Source organism: Eleginops maclovinus, chromosome 5 (assembly GCF_036324505.1).
Source record: "Eleginops maclovinus isolate JMC-PN-2008 ecotype Puerto Natales chromosome 5, JC_Emac_rtc_rv5, whole genome shotgun sequence".
Classification (NCBI taxonomy): domain Eukaryota; kingdom Metazoa; phylum Chordata; class Actinopteri; order Perciformes; family Eleginopidae; genus Eleginops; species Eleginops maclovinus.
In genome coordinates this window covers 8,639,033-8,656,260 of record NC_086353.1, presented here as the reverse complement: position 1 = coordinate 8,656,260, position 17,228 = coordinate 8,639,033, and the positions used below count along the sequence as shown (strand labels likewise).

At 42.3% G+C, this 17,228-nt stretch overlaps 1 protein-coding gene across 1 annotated transcript in view; it reads right to left on the bottom strand.

Annotated features, from left to right (window-relative positions):
• Positions 1–15,566, bottom strand: part of LOC134865237 (protein sidekick-1-like) — a 215,319-nt gene extending 199,753 nt beyond the window's left edge. Inside the window, 1 exon segment of the mRNA XM_063884715.1 lies at positions 14,138–15,566. Within this exon segment, the coding sequence (XP_063740785.1) occupies positions 14,138–14,312 (175 nt within the window). The 5' untranslated portion in view covers positions 14,313–15,566.
• Positions 15,567–17,228: the final 1,662 nt, after the last annotated feature.

Below are 17,228 nucleotides of genomic sequence, written 5' to 3'. Positions count from 1 at the left end.
AATGTTTGCCTCGAGCCGTGGACTGACATTTAGAGCAGAGGATTATTGAAGCAAAACCCACACACTGCCTTTCAGTGAACACTGTCATATTATTACAGAGAACTATTATAGATTGCTGTTATAATACCGATGTTACAAGCGGCCGCATGAGAAGTTGTGGTTTCACAGCGTTAGTGGAACCATCTTTTGTCCATGTGTGACATATTTACCATGGATAGGCACAAATTGGTTCTCAGAATCTGAGCAGGTGTGCGGCTGCCCATGAATGCGGGACAAAGAGCCAAGCAGTGTACAGTAAACAGCTCTCATGGCTTCACTTAAAAAAATCATGTCAAGGATCTGGAGTGCTAGGACAGGCTAGGTTGTCCTCTTCGAGTCACAGAACATTATTCACTGCAAGTGCTGAAGGCCAAACCTAGTCTGACTTTTGACGTTTCAATCACAGGCTTTCCTGAGGAGAATATCAATTACTGCAGCCAATAATATATCTGTGTGTAACGAAAGAATGTGTCACCATGAAACTGATTCAATGTGTGGAGGAACTTTGCTTTTCTCCCTATTTCAATCCAAATTCCTCTCGTTGTGGCGATGACTCAATACTGACCTTAAGTGCTAAAGCTGACTAATTACCTACCTTCATCTGGTGTATAGCCTAAGCTATTACACAAATGTGTATCCAAACAACTTACAAAAGCCTTTCAAATAAATTCAGCCCTGAGAGAAATTCCCAATCAAAAAAATCGCCTCTGATTTCTAAGAGTCACAATGTTTACATTTACAGTATCGTGCCAGAAGAGGAAGCAGCACCATGCAGTCCACAGTGGTCCACACTGAGGAGGAGATGTTGGACCAGGAGGAGTGTGTTAAAGCAGGACTGCAGCATCAGCAGGTAGGGTTTGAGTGAGCCTAAATAAGGGCCAATCACATCAGCTCCTCTCATCCTGTTCATAAAGAGCAGACAGTTTAATGGCCCAAGTCGAGTGGAGGCCAGCTTCTGTGAGGAATAGAAACGGAGTCATAAAGCAGACTGTAGCTAATATTACTGTATAGCGGCCCAAATATTAACATACAGCAACTCAATATGCTCTCAAGGGCAGACAATGTCAATTCTGAGATGAATTTACATTTCAAAAGACGTCAAAATCCCAGTTAATGTGAAGGAATATTACAAGTAGATTACATCAGTGCACTTTGGCAGCAACTACAGTAACCTGATGTATATAAAAAACTGTCTGTTTGCATTTAATTTTATTAAGTGTTTTAAAAAGGATGCTTTAAGCCATATCTGGGTACGTTTACACACTGACTTTAAAGACATTACAGCAAACAGAAAACAAGAAAAACCATCTGAGTGTTTTTATAATTGTATGTTAGCAACTCCTTTAGAGGCCGTTATTAAAGCTCAGGTTTATGTTGATATCTTTACAAATATAAAAGGGGGAATTTGCCGTCACAATTTACAAAGAGTAAGCATTTTAATTAGCTTGAACCGGTTCACCACAAACCAAACATTTTGGATTCAAATGTAGAAAAGCAAGTAACCCCTCTCGAGGTTCAAGGGTTTTTATTACCATGTGCACAGTCGCTGCAGTGTAGTTGTGGCATGAAATCTTAGGTCCCGAGTTCTTCCAACAGAGCAACATATTATAAAAGGACATAAGACAAAATAATAATAAAAAAGAAATAGAAATAATAAAATAAAACTAAACAGTAGTGCAGAATGAATAGTGAATAGAATATAAACACAATAAGCTAAACTATGCGTGGCATGATAAAAGTGATTAAGTATATTCAGGATTCCATGTACAATTCTCCACATCTGAGGCTGTAAACACTTGACAAAACACACTTGATGTTGGCTAATAATCCCCGTTCAACTGAAATTGACTGCACAATAAACTTTAGATAGTGTACAACGTTCAGCAGATTCCATCAACCTGGCTCCCTGCACACTGCTGCTGAAGGAAAAAGTCATTCTAAAAGGAAACACGGGCTATCATCATTTTTAAAAAAGCTCCCGTGCGTCAATTGGCTCATTTACAGCCTTTCTAAAGTAATCCATTAGAAGAATCTCATGTCCTTTTCCATAAGAGAAGATAATTAAGTGTAAAACTCATTAAATATTGTGTTACTTGCTGTCATGTGAAAGCAGCACAAGATGCATGGTGTAATCTGGTGATGTCCTGCATGAGGAATGTCATTTTGCTTACCAATTAGTATGCTGGAAGTCAAGCCTTCTCCTGCATTATTAAACCACACCAATTTATACATTTTAAAGACACAAAATATATACAAATAAATGTTTTACAAATAAAGTGTGTCTGTATTTGAACATTTCAGAAAGCAATGTCAAGCCCGGTGGAGTGATGTGGTGACAGGACGAAAACACAAACAAAACACGGAGTGGCTTTGTTGACTGTGATGAGCGTTCTGCTGAGTCAGACACAGCCACCATACTAAACAAGCTGAGCCACCAGGTTGAAATATAACTCAAGACGTCGGACGGTATGAGTGTGTGTGTGTGTGTGTGTGTGTGTGTGTGTGTGTGTGTGTGTGTGTGTGTGTGTGTGTGTGTGTGTGTGTCCTGGTGTGTTCAAAAATTCTACAGTAGCCCGGCGCAGGATGCAACTGAAGGGTTTGCATCAACAGACAAACAGGATAATTAATTTCTCTCTCTCGCTTGAATGCTTTCATTTTATTTTCATTTGTTTGCCTTTCTCTCTCTCTCTCTCTCTCTACTCTCACATCCACAAGATAAAGTGAATTCCAGAGAGAGACGACTTGTGATTAAATCCACACACACAAACACACACACTCGTTTTACAGCAAAATAACAAAATGTCTGCGAGAAAGGTGTGTGTTTGTGTGTGTGTGTATGTGCACTTAATGAGATGAATGTACGTGCACCGCCCCTTACCAATTACAGAGAGTGGGGCAGAGGAATAAGTGGCAGAAATGAGAGAAAGATGTAATGCAGGGAGGGATACAATCGGAGAGAGAGATCTAGCCAGCGACGAGAGAATTAGAAGAAGATAGACAAAGTAAGTCCATTAGCTATAAAGTATTTCCTCTTTCTATTGAAGGTATTCACTTCATCTGCCTTAATTGAATATCTAAAGATGTTAACTCACATGAACTCTGCATAACATCTGGAGAATCCCCCCAGATATTATCCAGAGGTAACCTGCACACACAGCAGGAGTGTCAGAATCATATTCACTTAACGGGAAATACGTTCGGAATTTCAGACAAATTTAAATTCCTTAAATTTGTCTGAAATTCCCTCCGTCGGCCCTCGGATAAAGACAGTCCCAGATGTGGTCGTCCTTCTAGTTCGAAATGTTTGTAAACTTTCTCTCTAAATAACCTTTTCTTTCTTAACCCCCTGATTTGTGCGGTTTTCGGCCAGTTATCGCCGTGCCTCCCCGCTCGCCTTGAATTCCCCTCTCCATGACAGCTCTTTTCACACATGGGCTCAATCGGACTTCACAGGGACTTAGTTCTAAGGGAGCTGGCGGGGTAAAGTCCGTTTGATGTCCAGTCCGAATGGCTCTGACATTTGCGTTTTCACATGCATTTCCTCAGGGTGGTGCCTGGATGATTTCAGGGTTGTGGTGCATGTGTGAAAGGGGCTTTAGACTCTGTTTTGGTGACCTCGTTCATGTCTGCGTGGTCTTCTCTCATCCACTCATTTACTTGCGTGACCCCTGTTCTCTCCTCCCACCTTCTTTCTCAAAATGACTTATTTTCTCTCTTTGATTACTTTTCCTTCCTTTCAGCACATCTTCTAATCCATCTGTACCCATTCATTTCCTCATCCATCAATCAAAATCACCTTTATTCTTTCTTATTAAAGAGATCGGCTCACACTGGGTATTATCTACTTAACCCAATGTCAGTCAAAACAAAGATTTTTCAGAAAATAGGAAATTACATTCACATTAGCGATATTAACTACTCAGTGCTGCTCCTCTTCATTAAAACACTGATTCGTTTCTTTGAACTAATATTGAAGGCCAATGTATACTTTGATTTAAAAAAAAGCATTGTTTCACAAAGGAAGTCTGGCTCCAAATAAGCAAAGATCTACTTTAGTTTTGTTAAAGTTAGCCCAGTGATGGTTATCCAGTTTCAAAAAGGGCAGCCTACTGTACAACACCCAGGCCAACGATCATCAGATGCCTAAGCACTGACGAGGATACAAAATATATGAGCCATGAGACCATGTTCATTGTAACGCTCTGGAAGACAAATAGCATCCATACAAACAGACACGTGTAGTAGGCGGTCTGTGGCCTGTCATTGATCTGCAGCTCTGTGGGAGTGCAGCAATGTGCGCATACTGTACAACAACGGGACAGCTGTTTTCTGAGGGAGCTGCTATACTACAATGATGAGGTAGTTCATCATCTGTTTGGTTCCCTGAGTGTAAATGTCCCATTTTGTTTTTCATTTTTAATTTTACCTTGGGGTTCCCGTTGTTGAAACTGAAGACTGGTTGGCATGGCGGTCCTGTGTTTCTGTGGGAACCAGAACTATCCTGATCAGCTAGCGCCTGGGTGTCGCTTACACTGTTTCATGCATTGTCTCTGCACTGCTCAGCAAGCATTCACAAGGAATAGCAGTAGGCCAATGTCCCTGCTTTGGAGTCTGTCCTCGCACAAAGCATACTAATATTAAGTGAGCAGAACTGGTTGGAGTAGTGAAAGTAGAGGTATTATAGTAGAGGTATAAACTGTTGCTTTGGAAACTAAAATTGTTTTTGAGAATGTATTCTTCCCAAGTGCCATAAATATTCTTCCCTTAGCAAAGTGAAATATAAGTTATAATATATATAGCTGTTATAAATAATATGATGTTTCAGTGAGCCGGTCCAGGTTATCTTATTTTACTTCGTGAGGATGTTTTGATTGACTATGATTTCTGTTAATAAGAGTCAGGTTGTACAGCTGATGGTGAGCTCTGGCAGCACTAATGTAGTACTTCATTTTTGCAGAAAGCCTCTTATCCCAGCATGAAACTCCAGAGACGGAATTAACACACTGGGGTGTACACGTAAAATTACAAATGCAGCACCACTGTGCAAAAGCCCTAAACCACAGATCTGATTTGGAGCCTAACTGATAAGGTGGTAATAAGACTTAAATAAACTCTCAATAAATGAGTCCCCCATATTCTGTTTTTATTTGTATTTATTACCATGGAGATGAGCTACCAGTTCAGCGCATCCAGTTCCAGGATTTCAATTTGAGTCAAGCCAGGCAGGGAGTCATAATAACATCAGTGCCTTTACAAGAAATGAAAATTGATTTTAAGTGCCTGCTTCTGGAATTATAGTTTTGGTGAATTTGTTTTTTTGTGTTTCACTTAACCATTCAAAGTCATTATCTTCCTCAAGCCATTTAGATAAATCCCTTTATTTTTAAGGAAGAGCCAAAAACTATCCATTAGTCTGGAAACTGTTCGGAGTTCAGACATCGTATCGTTGATGAGACAGATAGCCACATGCAAAACAGCAGGTTCTATGGCCGTGTGCATCACACACACTACTGGGCGTATACACACAGTACAAACACAAGCCACCACTTTTGATTCTGGCCATATACACTCTCCCACACACACTTCTGGAGCTCAGGCCAAGTTTCCATACTGCTGGCTCGCTCTTCATAGAGGTATGCCCACCCCTAGCTTGGATCAAAGGACTCAGCTAAAAACCTCTGGTTTCACACACACACACACACACACACACACACACACACACACACACACACACACACACACACACACACACACACACACACACACACACACACACACACACACACACACACACACACACACACACACACACACACACACACACACACACACACACACACACACACACACACACACACACACACAGCTTCCTCTCTATTCCTGGATGAGATCAAAAAGGCTCTTTTTAGCTCTGAGCCTATAGCATAAATCACCATATGCAGGCACACACACACTCTCAAACACCTGTGGCAGATCAAACACATCAAGCTGGGAACACACACCTGCAGCGGGGTGAAGCCTTTGGACTGAACAAGTAAATCATGCTGCTCTAATACACACACACTGATCTGCACTCCACACTTCAACACAACCCAGCCTGACCTCGCTAATCGCATGTGACTACCGATTCACTATGCAAATACCCCATTCAAATAGCTCACAAACAAAAAGCCTCTGCCAGGTGTGTTAGGTACGGGTAGCAAGGGGGGGGGCATATTTCATGATGTTCTTCCACTTTACTCTATATCACTCCACGGCCCCGCGAACTTCACGGTAAAGATGACTACAGCCACTGTGAAAGCAAAGAAGGGAAAGTGAGACACTGAGGAAAAACAGTTTCAGAGGGGGCAGACAAACAGAGTCGAAAATGCAGGGACACAAAGAGAGACAGCCTGGGGTGTGATCCACTGGAAGGTTGCCAGTTTGAATCCAAAATACTGGCTGAAACATTCTAGAGGAAGGGAAGAGAAGTCACTCTCCTCGCCGAGTGAGGCGGCTCTTGAGCCTTCAGCTAATCTAGTGCTGCCACGGAATGACTGGCAGTACAAGGCTGAGCTTTTAAAGGTATTTCCCAGGTGAGAGGAGAGAGACAGAGAGAGAGCGAGTGTGTCTCTCTGATGTCTCTCCAGCCACCTGCAATTTTATTTCCAACAGTTGTTGCTGTAAATAGAAAGCTGTTCCTATAGTGGCTCATGTATGTTGCAGAAACCTGACATCTGGGATTGTTCAGCATGTAAAGTGTTGCCTACCTAAAGTTCAAAAACTGAGTTGATACTCCTGACCAAATAAACCTCTTAATATTATTTCTATACGTTTCAATTGATACTTTCTACGCCTACAATTAATAAGTACACTTTCTCCTACAAGTGCTGTTAGGCGGTTTCATTTAAGGATATATTCCTCACAATAATAGCTCTTTCCCACCGGTTAATTTTAATGCAAAAATACTTCATGCTTTTAACAGTTTAGTGTTATAGGAACCTTTCCTAACCACCTGTTTCAGTCCGTTGAAAAACAGCTGTGGCAATCAAGGGTATGCAAAAAATAAATGCTGTTTTGAAAACCTTTCGCTGTGGTCTGTTGAAAAGCAGCACCCTTAAATAACAGGATTAATGATGTGAAAATGAAAAGTCACACTTCTGGCTCGTACATGTTGTTGCATTAGTGTTTCTCGTGAAGGAGCAAACAAAACTATTAGTGAATTACTATTTTAAGCAACTTTTTGGGACATTTGCTAACATCTATCTCACTAATATACTGTAAGTGTTCTTAGCAGGACTTTGGGGTGTATGGTAAAGAAGTAAACACCCATCATGAGTGTTTTTCTTGAGAAATGTGGAGATAAATATATCACAGGCAACCCTTTATATAACCATGGAACTTAGAGTAAACAACCTGCAGTATCCAGGGCAAAATAAGCTTCACATTCATATTGCCACATGTGGAACCCATGTAATGTCTTTGATCAAAGATTAATCGTACTGCGGTTCAGTTTAGTGCCGTTCGGCTGTTTACAACTTTGCAGTGCTTATTGCTAGGGGTTCAAAGTTCTTAATACCATTAAAGCCCATAAATTGTACTACATGTGATGAAGCTGTCACAATGGATATTGGTTTCATTTATTAGTTCTCGTCTCATCTTCCTCTGGCTGCCGCTTATTTTAAAACACCAGAAATACTCAGAAAGACACCTTCCTATTCACCACATATGGGTTAGCTCAGAAACAGAGAACAAAGCAGGACTACAAATCGGTTGTGTCATTGTGAAAGTTTCATTCGACAATTTCAAATATATATACGCTATACCTCCTTTCACATTTGACAAGTTGTGTTGGGACTCATCTCTCTATCAGATGCTGTAAGACGAAAAGGCCTCAAAGGGCTCAAGCAAGAACAGTCGGCCTAAAATAGGATTCCAGGAAAGCAACCACTTCAGAAGATGAATGAGGGATTGATGGCCAAGGTTTTTGGGTGATCCTCTTTCAATTTGCACATTTAATTATATTTCTATATTTTAAACCTGTATCGAGTTCTAGGCACACAACTCATGCATTAAATCCCTTCTGAAGGTAATACTGTTCAGTCTCTGGATAAGGAGGTGTTGATTTAGCTCTACTGTTTAATATGAAGGCCAAAGTGAGCCAGGGCTGCTGAATTACTGGATTGTGTTAAATTGGCAGATGTTCTATTATCATTTACACACATAATTGTTTGTACTACAGGATTTTATGTCAATGAAAAGTCAACAAAAGGCTGACAATTACATGTTTAGGTTTGACCGACTTTACTCATCCTATTGTATCTGCCATACTGTCCAGATTCGGATAACACAGTAGTATTTTATTAATGAAACGCATAACGAGAGCCGCCATCATTAAATCAGAAAACATAAAGAAATAATCCCCCTGGAGAGTCAAAGTAATGTATATATGCATTCTATTTCTATTAACCGCAGTCAGCAGCATCTATTTGAGCTGCTTTGTGAGCACCCCCGTCACTCAGACAGATAACATTCTTCTGACTACACCTCCCTGTAGCCATCCACCTTCACAATAGCCAGAGGCCTTATTAAATTACAGCAGCAGCTAGAGATTCCTCTTGGACTCTTCCTGACTCAGTTTTAATAAGAACCCTATTTAGCAAAGGCTAAAAAATAAAACAACTACACCAAGCTGCACAAAACATTACATTTGTAGGTCAACATTTGGTTTGATCTAATGTGTCAGGATGTATGACATTAAAGCCAAATGTCAGATGGTCTACATTACAAAATAAAAGACCAGGAGAGGGAAGAGTGAATTGATGCTCTTTGCTGTTCACCAAAGCAATACAGAGTTACCATGTTTCAAAAATGAATGTACAATTTCCATGTACCAAAATACAGAGAAAAGAAGAACATCTTAACATTAACAAACCCTAGGACCAAAACAGGACTTTTAGATTACTGAAATAATTGCTGATTAACTTTGAGTCTAAAAACTAAGCGCTTCAGCTCCAATACAAATGATACTTTAACAACATGTTAAGGGCAGCCATTGTAAGCCGTCGTGGATTTAAGTCCTACCCACACGTTAGCACTGAATGTGTGCACACACCAGGATGTATCCTTCTGTTTGACTGCCAGCTCAGATATGTGCCCGTCATGTATTCAGTTCAGTCAATCAATAGAGTTCATGTTTTGCAAGTGTTCTGCTTTCTTTGGATGTCTCGCTTTAGAACCATCTTGAAAAGTACAAGATAAGCTACCCCCCATACCCCCCACTTCTGCTCCCTCCCTTCCCTCTCTTCACACACATACAGACAGCAGATCAATAGCAACCTCCTCCCCGTACCTTACATAATAAACAGCAAGGCCTAAACAGCACCAGCCTCTCTTCCACCTGAGTGGCCTGCAGCAATCGGTGCTTTGTGCCTTGTGGGGAGACGAGGTGGTAAGAAAGAATGAGAAACCAAAAAGAAGAGGAGCGATATACCGAGAGAACAAACACAAAAAACCAAAGAGCAGGAAGAGGCATGACGGAAAGGGAGACCGGAGTGTATCCCTCCTGGCTCATATTTCAAAGCTCTGAAGGATGTTTTTGAGGAAAACTCCATAAAAATGCATCTGTTCAAAAATATTGCAAGCCCTTCTGGATAGGAAGAGTGGCAAAAAGGTGAAGATACTTAGACAACACAATATGCTTTAAGGAATGCATCCAGACCACATATTTATATAATACGATGTGCTTTAAACTGACCACCGTCAGTGACACTGATGAAGTGGTAAACGTGACCCACCTGACCTCTTAATGTCCCCCTCTACAAAGAAAAATAACATAAACTACTGTGAGGACAACAAAAGATGGGATGGATGCACCTGCTGCACTTCACTTTGCACACACACACACCCACTAACATACAGGTGATTATTTCACATCAGGAGTCTCTTGCTGCCTTTTTACAGCTGCCACTTTTTCTGCTGTGAAGAAAACACTTAGGACTGATGAAAAAGACTTTCACACAAACACACCTGGCAGCATCGTATGTAGCCTGTACACACACACAAACACACACTCACACAAACTCTGTTCCTCCCAAAGACGCCCGCACACACTGAGCGTAAAGTGCCGGCTGGCTGTGGAAGTGTGCTGATTTGTTCCTCCTGACAGACAGGAAATAAGGAGTCGACCAGGGACCTCACTTCCTCTTAAACCCAACTAACCTGACGTCTATCACACACACCCCCACAAACACATTCACACTGTCTTCTCCTCCACCCCTTCCTCGTCTCTAATAGTCATGCGCGCACACACAATCCATCAGACAGCAAATTATCTCCTTAGGCATCCAAAATTCTAACTATTTGAATGCGAGATTCCATTTGTGTGGTTCGACGAGGAAAGCGTTGTGCTATAAGAGTTGAATTTAAGGTTTAAAGTAGATCAAATTCATCAGGTCGCATACTTCAGTAACAGCGTGCAATAATTATTCTGGTCTCAAACATTCTTTAATATAAATGTATTCACAGAAATATGTTTTTTTATGAACTGCTAGCAAACGCTGCCCAATGAAACCTTCAGTGGCAGATAATGAAAAAGTGAAAACAGACTTAAGATTCAGAAGTGGAGTGAGAGGTGGAGGAGTCCCTGTAAGGTCGTGCGGCGTGGACGATGATAATCAGTTAGACGGGGATCCTCATTCACCCTCTCCTCATTACAACATGGTTAAGCAAATTTCCACGTCTGCTTTAAATGTTTGACACTGATGAGACAGAACGACTTTGTGTGTGTGCGTGTGTGTGCGTAGTTGTAAGGCTGCATGCTAGTCTGTTTGATTTGGATTTCAACATCACGCTCAGAACTCTCCCAGTTCACAGCCCGGTATCCAAACGTCCTATGGGTGACCTCAATTCACTTAAGCATGCCCATTGGTCCAATCACCATCAAGCTCTGGCTTAAATGAGCCAATGACATGAGTCATATCAAACCTAATCACACTGATAGATCCACTAAGTGGGTCAGCAAGTTTCGCCTGGCCTAGTTGAAGAAAACTTTCAAACCCATGGTAGGGAACTCATTTTTAATAAGAGACCTTTAAAAATTGGGATCTGCCATTTATTTTGCAGACAAGAAATAAGTGCAATGGTTTTATGGCTGGGATGATCGAGCCACACTTTAATGCAATTACCTTGGGCAAGGTCAGCAATAATGGTGACCAATGCAGCATTTTGTCATTATACATTGGCTACTTATTGAACATTATCATCATCCAAATAGCAACTGCGACAAAATCATTCTCCACGTATTTTAAACCTAATGGTCCATTTGGCTGTTGTTACGTGACACTTTCTGACTTTGAACATTTGGATGTTTTAATGTCAGTGGAAGAACTTTGTGGTCCTCTGTGATTTTTGTTGCTCAAAAAAGTGACAAAATGATGCTGAGAATCTCTTAAATGCACACCTGTCGAAATGACTGGCGATTCTCAGAAAGTCCTGAACAGCTGGAAAGGTATTGAGGTCTTCTGGACTCTGTCTGTTAGTGACATACACATACATACAATTTGCATTTTGATACACACTAACATGTGACCCATCATTGACTTCAGTCAGAATATAGAGTCTTGAATGAGGCTCTGTCTATCCATGCTGGAAATGTGAATCAGTCAAAAAGCTGAGGATGAGTGTGTGTGTGGTGGGGGGGGGATAAGTTATGAAGAGTGGAGGAAAGGTGGGAGGAAGCGGAGGAGAGAGACAGTAAAATGCTGCCGTCACTTAAACTCTAAAATGAAAGATCGATGAGCTTATTTAAATGTGCTCCCCGAGACGAGAGTTGGCTAATATAAAGCCTCACATTTATGAGGAGGGGTGTGGGCATCGATTGACTGAGGGAAAGAGAGCGAGAGAGAGTGAAACGGGGATAGGGACAGAGGGGGAGGAGGAGAGAGAGAGAGAAGGGGCGGGGAGAGATCAGAAGGATCAGCCTTGGCTCATGAATTTCATCCTTTTCCTCCTAAAATAAAACGTCCTAATAAATGCTAGGGATAGAGGGGTCGGAACCTGGAAAATCTACAGGCTTCGATTGGCCGCCTGGCACAGATTATCAAATCAATAACCCCCCCACCACAGACCCCATCCCGCACCTGTTTCGCTCATTTTCAATTCAACCCCAACCACAGGCACACTGTCGTATACAAACACAACTCCTGCCAGCCATCATGAGGTCCAACTTTTGCACCATGGCATTTCCCCCCCCCCCCTCCCCCAGCCAAGACAGCTGGAGGGGCTGTTGGCGTGTCTGAGGGTCGGGAATATGGGATGTGGCAATGTGGGTGCTGGTGCTGAGACCTTGACATTAGAAGGAGGGCGAAAGGCGCTGACGATGCAGCCACAACACCATCCCTCCGTCTCCCACCTCCTCCTCAACACCTCGGGGGGGAGGAAGAGGGAGAGAGTGACAAGTGAACTGGGAAAAGGAAGGAGAGGAGAGCAACTTTTGACACACACAGAGGTGTTGTCATACCGTCATCATCGATTGAACTGCAGACACAGCTTTCTGAGTGACAAGCATGGTGCGCCGCATTCCCTCTAAAACCCCCCCACTCCATTTATTCCCCTTTCGCTGCCACTCCCCTCTCCCTTTTTCTCCTCTTCACCACACTGTCTCTCTTCTTCTGACTTTCTTTCCCTGTTTGTTCCCTTTTTCTACCTCTTAAACAGCACACACATTCTCCATGCGTTCACAAATAGCTCACCCCCACCACTAACATACACACACACACACATATGCACTGACATTCCTAAGACCCCCCCCCCCCCCTCCACATAACCCCAAAGTCTCAGCCTTACATTCAGCCCACCGCACCATCTGTGACCCAGAGAAAACTGCGTGGCGACACCAGCCTGACCTTTTCTTTGCTTTTGTTTTGGCGCTCTGACATGATCCATGAGGTGCACACACACATACAAAAGCCTCTCACAGAAGCACACAAATATCCACACTTTCTGTTCATCACTCTCTCTGAAGCTGAAAAAAAAAAAGAAGTGGCAACGCCGACTTTTCACAGACAGTTTTGGTCACTGATCGATATCTCATCATGTGCGTCTTCTTTTCCTGATGCTGTATTCAGACAGGAATAGTTGAGCCGGGGTTGTGGCTTGGCCTGATGCTGTAGTTCTGCTAGAGCCCACTGCCTGTTGTTATTTGTCATATTATTATAGAAATAACTGCTGTTATTATTATTGTAGCTGTGCATGTCTCCCTTTTTTTTCTTTCTCTATCCATCCAAACTCGTCGAGCAGATGGCCGTCCATCCCAAGCCAGGTTCTGCTCGAGGTTTCTTCCCGTTAATGGGAGTTTTTCCTCGCCACCGTTGCCATGCTTGCTCATGGGGGAATGCAGTGATTGGTCTTTATTTTATTAAAGACCATATTCTCACCTGCTTTTTATGAAAAGTGTCTTGAAATCACTTTTGCTTTATCAATACAATTGACTTTACTTGAGAGAGGTAGACATAAATCGCACTAATCTGGACACCTGCCAGCACAACAGGGTCAGCAGTGGACTAATGGGAGGCAACTTGAATGAATACACTGTGTGCGCCTGCATGCGTCTAAGGGTTTTGTGCCTTTGTGCCTATTCAAGAGCTGTATTTAAGCAGGCCATTGACTAAGAGGGGATTATCAATGCTTGGAAACTGTAACACCCCTCGCATACATATCCTCAATACCTTAATCCTACAATCATCCTCCTAAAATCCATGCATCATAACAATAACATTAATGTAATGCAGTGTACCTTATCCCACAAATAATCAATCCAACTTCATTTAAAGGAAAGTATTGTTGAAGGCCTTGCTCTCCTGCAGGAACACATCCTCAACTGCCAACTGGTCTAATGAAATCCCACTCCTGCCTACAGTTAAGGAGTCATCATATCACTTTCCCCCTGTTCACTATAGTGCCACTGACACATGAGTGAGTCATGTCAAGTGTTTTCAGACATCCCTTCTCTCGATGCCTCCCTTTAAATACAGTTTGAATGGATCTTAATACACATTGTAAACATCATGTAGTGCATCATGACACTTGAACCCAGGGCCCCTGGCAAGGAATCTCTTACCTTGTCCGTGCAACATGTGGCAGCTGCTGCTGAGAATGAGCAGCAGAAACAGCGGCGGACACCGGCTCCCACTCCTGGCCGTCCCTGTGATCATCATCTTCCGACGGCTCCCTGCTGCGGGTCCCTCCACACGCTCCGGGGACCCCTGAGGGCAGCACATTCCCGGTTTCGTCATGCGGGTGGGCAGAGGTGACCGACAGTGTCCGTGCCTGCTTGTGCTTTGCTGATGCAACTCTCTTTGGAAGGAAGTCCGGGCGGATAGAGAGACAAGCGGGCTTCTGATCCTCAGCGCTCCCGGTGATCGAAGCTCAGAGCTACGGGAGTTCACCGCTGTCACTGACAACTGGCTCCCCGCTTTGAGTCCCTAGCTCCAGTGTCCGACACTCGCTACGCAGCGGGAGAAGGAGGAAGGGGGGGGTCGCCTGCCTCACAAGCAGAAAGACTTTCCCTCGCTATAGTTTCTGTCTTTACGGTGTAGCGACGCGGTAATCTCTGACTGCTGTGGCGGACTCCGTGTGGTGCTGCGTCCTGCGATACCTCATTTTCATTTGGATTGATCCGAGCAAGGAATTAATACATTTGAGTGTGTGTTTAAGACTTATCGGCTTATTCTCTGCTATCGACCTCAAATCCGCGCTTGTTTTGATGTCTTCACTGGGGATTTGTCCCGCGGATCATTTAGCTGTTTAGAGAGTGGTTGTATTAACAGAAAAGCAATAAAACATGTGATTTATCCGGCCATGCTTTGCCCTGTTCGTGTGGGCTCTAAAAATCAATCCAGTAATTGATTCTGTAAATACCCCTGGTTTTTGAGTACAAGCAAACTGGACCGAGAGTGTGGTGATGTAAAAGCGTGCAGGCTCTTTTCAGAAGTTAGAAATCATAATTAACCGTTAACCCGAGTCGTCGCGGGTCTAAATGATCCGACACTCTCCCAGAAGAGGGTTCTCTTCCCTCGGATACGAGATAGGCTAAATTGCCGTAATGCGCCGGGTCTCGGATTACACGGAAAAATTACACAACAGGTTAGCAAAAAAATACCACAAACGAGTTACAAGTTTCTCAGCAACAACTGTGAGTTTTCTTCAGCCCAAAAGTATGAGTCGGTTTGAAGTGGAAAAAACGTCCGTTACAGAGACGATAATGTTACTCTCGCTGCTGCGACACTGAAAGCCTTTCGCCTTTTATCCAGAGTATTAAGCGGTCCTCCAAAACAGTCCAAACGGGAACAGAAACGGTTACTGCGAAGATGTTTCAACGTTATCCGGTTGTACTCACGGGAGTTTTTGGCTAGATATCTGCTTTATAGACGTTTTCCTTCGTCTCCGGCACCCTGTTGAGGCTTGGGGAGCCGACTGAGGCGATGCGTCGCTCTCAACTGAACACCTGCCACCGTCTTACTCGATAGACTTGTAGGGGAGAGAGAGGGCACTTGTTTAGCCTTATTCAACCGGCGTTTTCAGTCTTTTGTGAAAGTAAAAGTCAATATCTAAGTGTCAGCATCGACTTTTTCCGCCGATAATCCCATTTCTTTGCTCTGCCACGCCGTTAATCTCTCCCTCGATGTATCCAAAACTCAGAAACTAAACTTCTATTCACTATCCTCCGTGGGTGCTGATTGGTCGAGCAGAGGGCTCCCGCTGTCCCTATTGGACAGTGCGAACCAGAGGGCGGGAACAAAACTGGCACTAAGAGCGTGGTGCACCTCTCCACCAAAACCCCCAAAACAGAGAATTGTGTTTATTTTATTGAACCCTTGTTGGTATTCAGTCTACTCAGTGAGTAGTAGTAGATTTAACTTTTTGTACTTCAAGTCTATGGATAAAGCATTTACTTAGGTAAAGTATACGAGTACTTCAGCACTTTATTTAGGGACTTCAGATTAATAATTATATTAATATATTTTGTTAAATAAGAGATTTTGTGTGTCAAAATAGCTGGGAAGGTAGTAGTGGCTTGACTAAAATAACAATAAAATAGCCCAGAGGGGTTTAACCTTGCTTACTTCAAAGAACTTTGAAAAAGGGTTATTTTACTGAATAGAATCTCTCTGATGCATCACTGGTGGTCCAGCTACACACCCATGCTCCATAACAAAATAACTGCCTGGAGCTATATCTTAGTACTACTGATAACCTAGTTTCTTCCATGGCGAGGGTCATTAAATGGCACATTAATATTAAAGCCTACAACACAGTGACCTTATCTTTTATTGCCTCGATAAATCCTCAGCGGCAGACTTTTCATCCCGAGTGGCCAAATAGTCTGCCCATGCTGTCTAGCTGTCCTGAACATGTTCCCCTCAAGAACCTTCACCTTAGCTCCCCAATTTTTTCTTTCCATCCTGACTCATTTGACAACTTTCTGTTTCAAGTGAAGTGGCTTTGATGATGCTTGAAGTTTCCATGAAAGCTACTGCCTCTCAGTTAGAGGTTTCGCTGGATTCCACATTAAAATACCAAAGTCACATAACATGTTCTAGTGTGGACAACCTCTCATGAATAATAATAAACAGGAACCATATTAAACAAACTGCTAAAAGAAAAAGACTTCACTTTTAACCCTACTGGAAAATGTAAGAACAAAAGTTATTTATGTAACGTTACATTTATCTTCAATGTAAAGGGGCTCCTAGAGACCTACATGGATGTAGTGCGAACAAATTAAGTATTTGATTTGAATTCATAACATGTTAATATATTACATTTGTGTTTGTTGAATGTTGAGGATGAAAACATTGAAAATATCTTGTGAAAAACTGTATTTAAAAAAACATTTTCTGCAGAATAACATCCCTGATTAAAGACATGTTTTTTCTTAAAGTTGAACAATAAGAGAGATCCAAGTTTAATTTTTGTCTCTGAATGGCTGGTCTCAGTGTATATGATTAAGAATTTCTCCATTTGAAAACTGCGGTTAAATGTTGATTACACATTTCTATTAGCATGAGTCATTTTCCTGATACATTTGGAGAAGAACCATTTTAAATGAAATTACTGTTTGTGTGACAGTTTCAAAGACTTTTTGAAAGAAAAGGGTTTATTTTTCCAGTACAATTCCTCGTATAAACTTTGCCAAGGTTGTTTTTTTT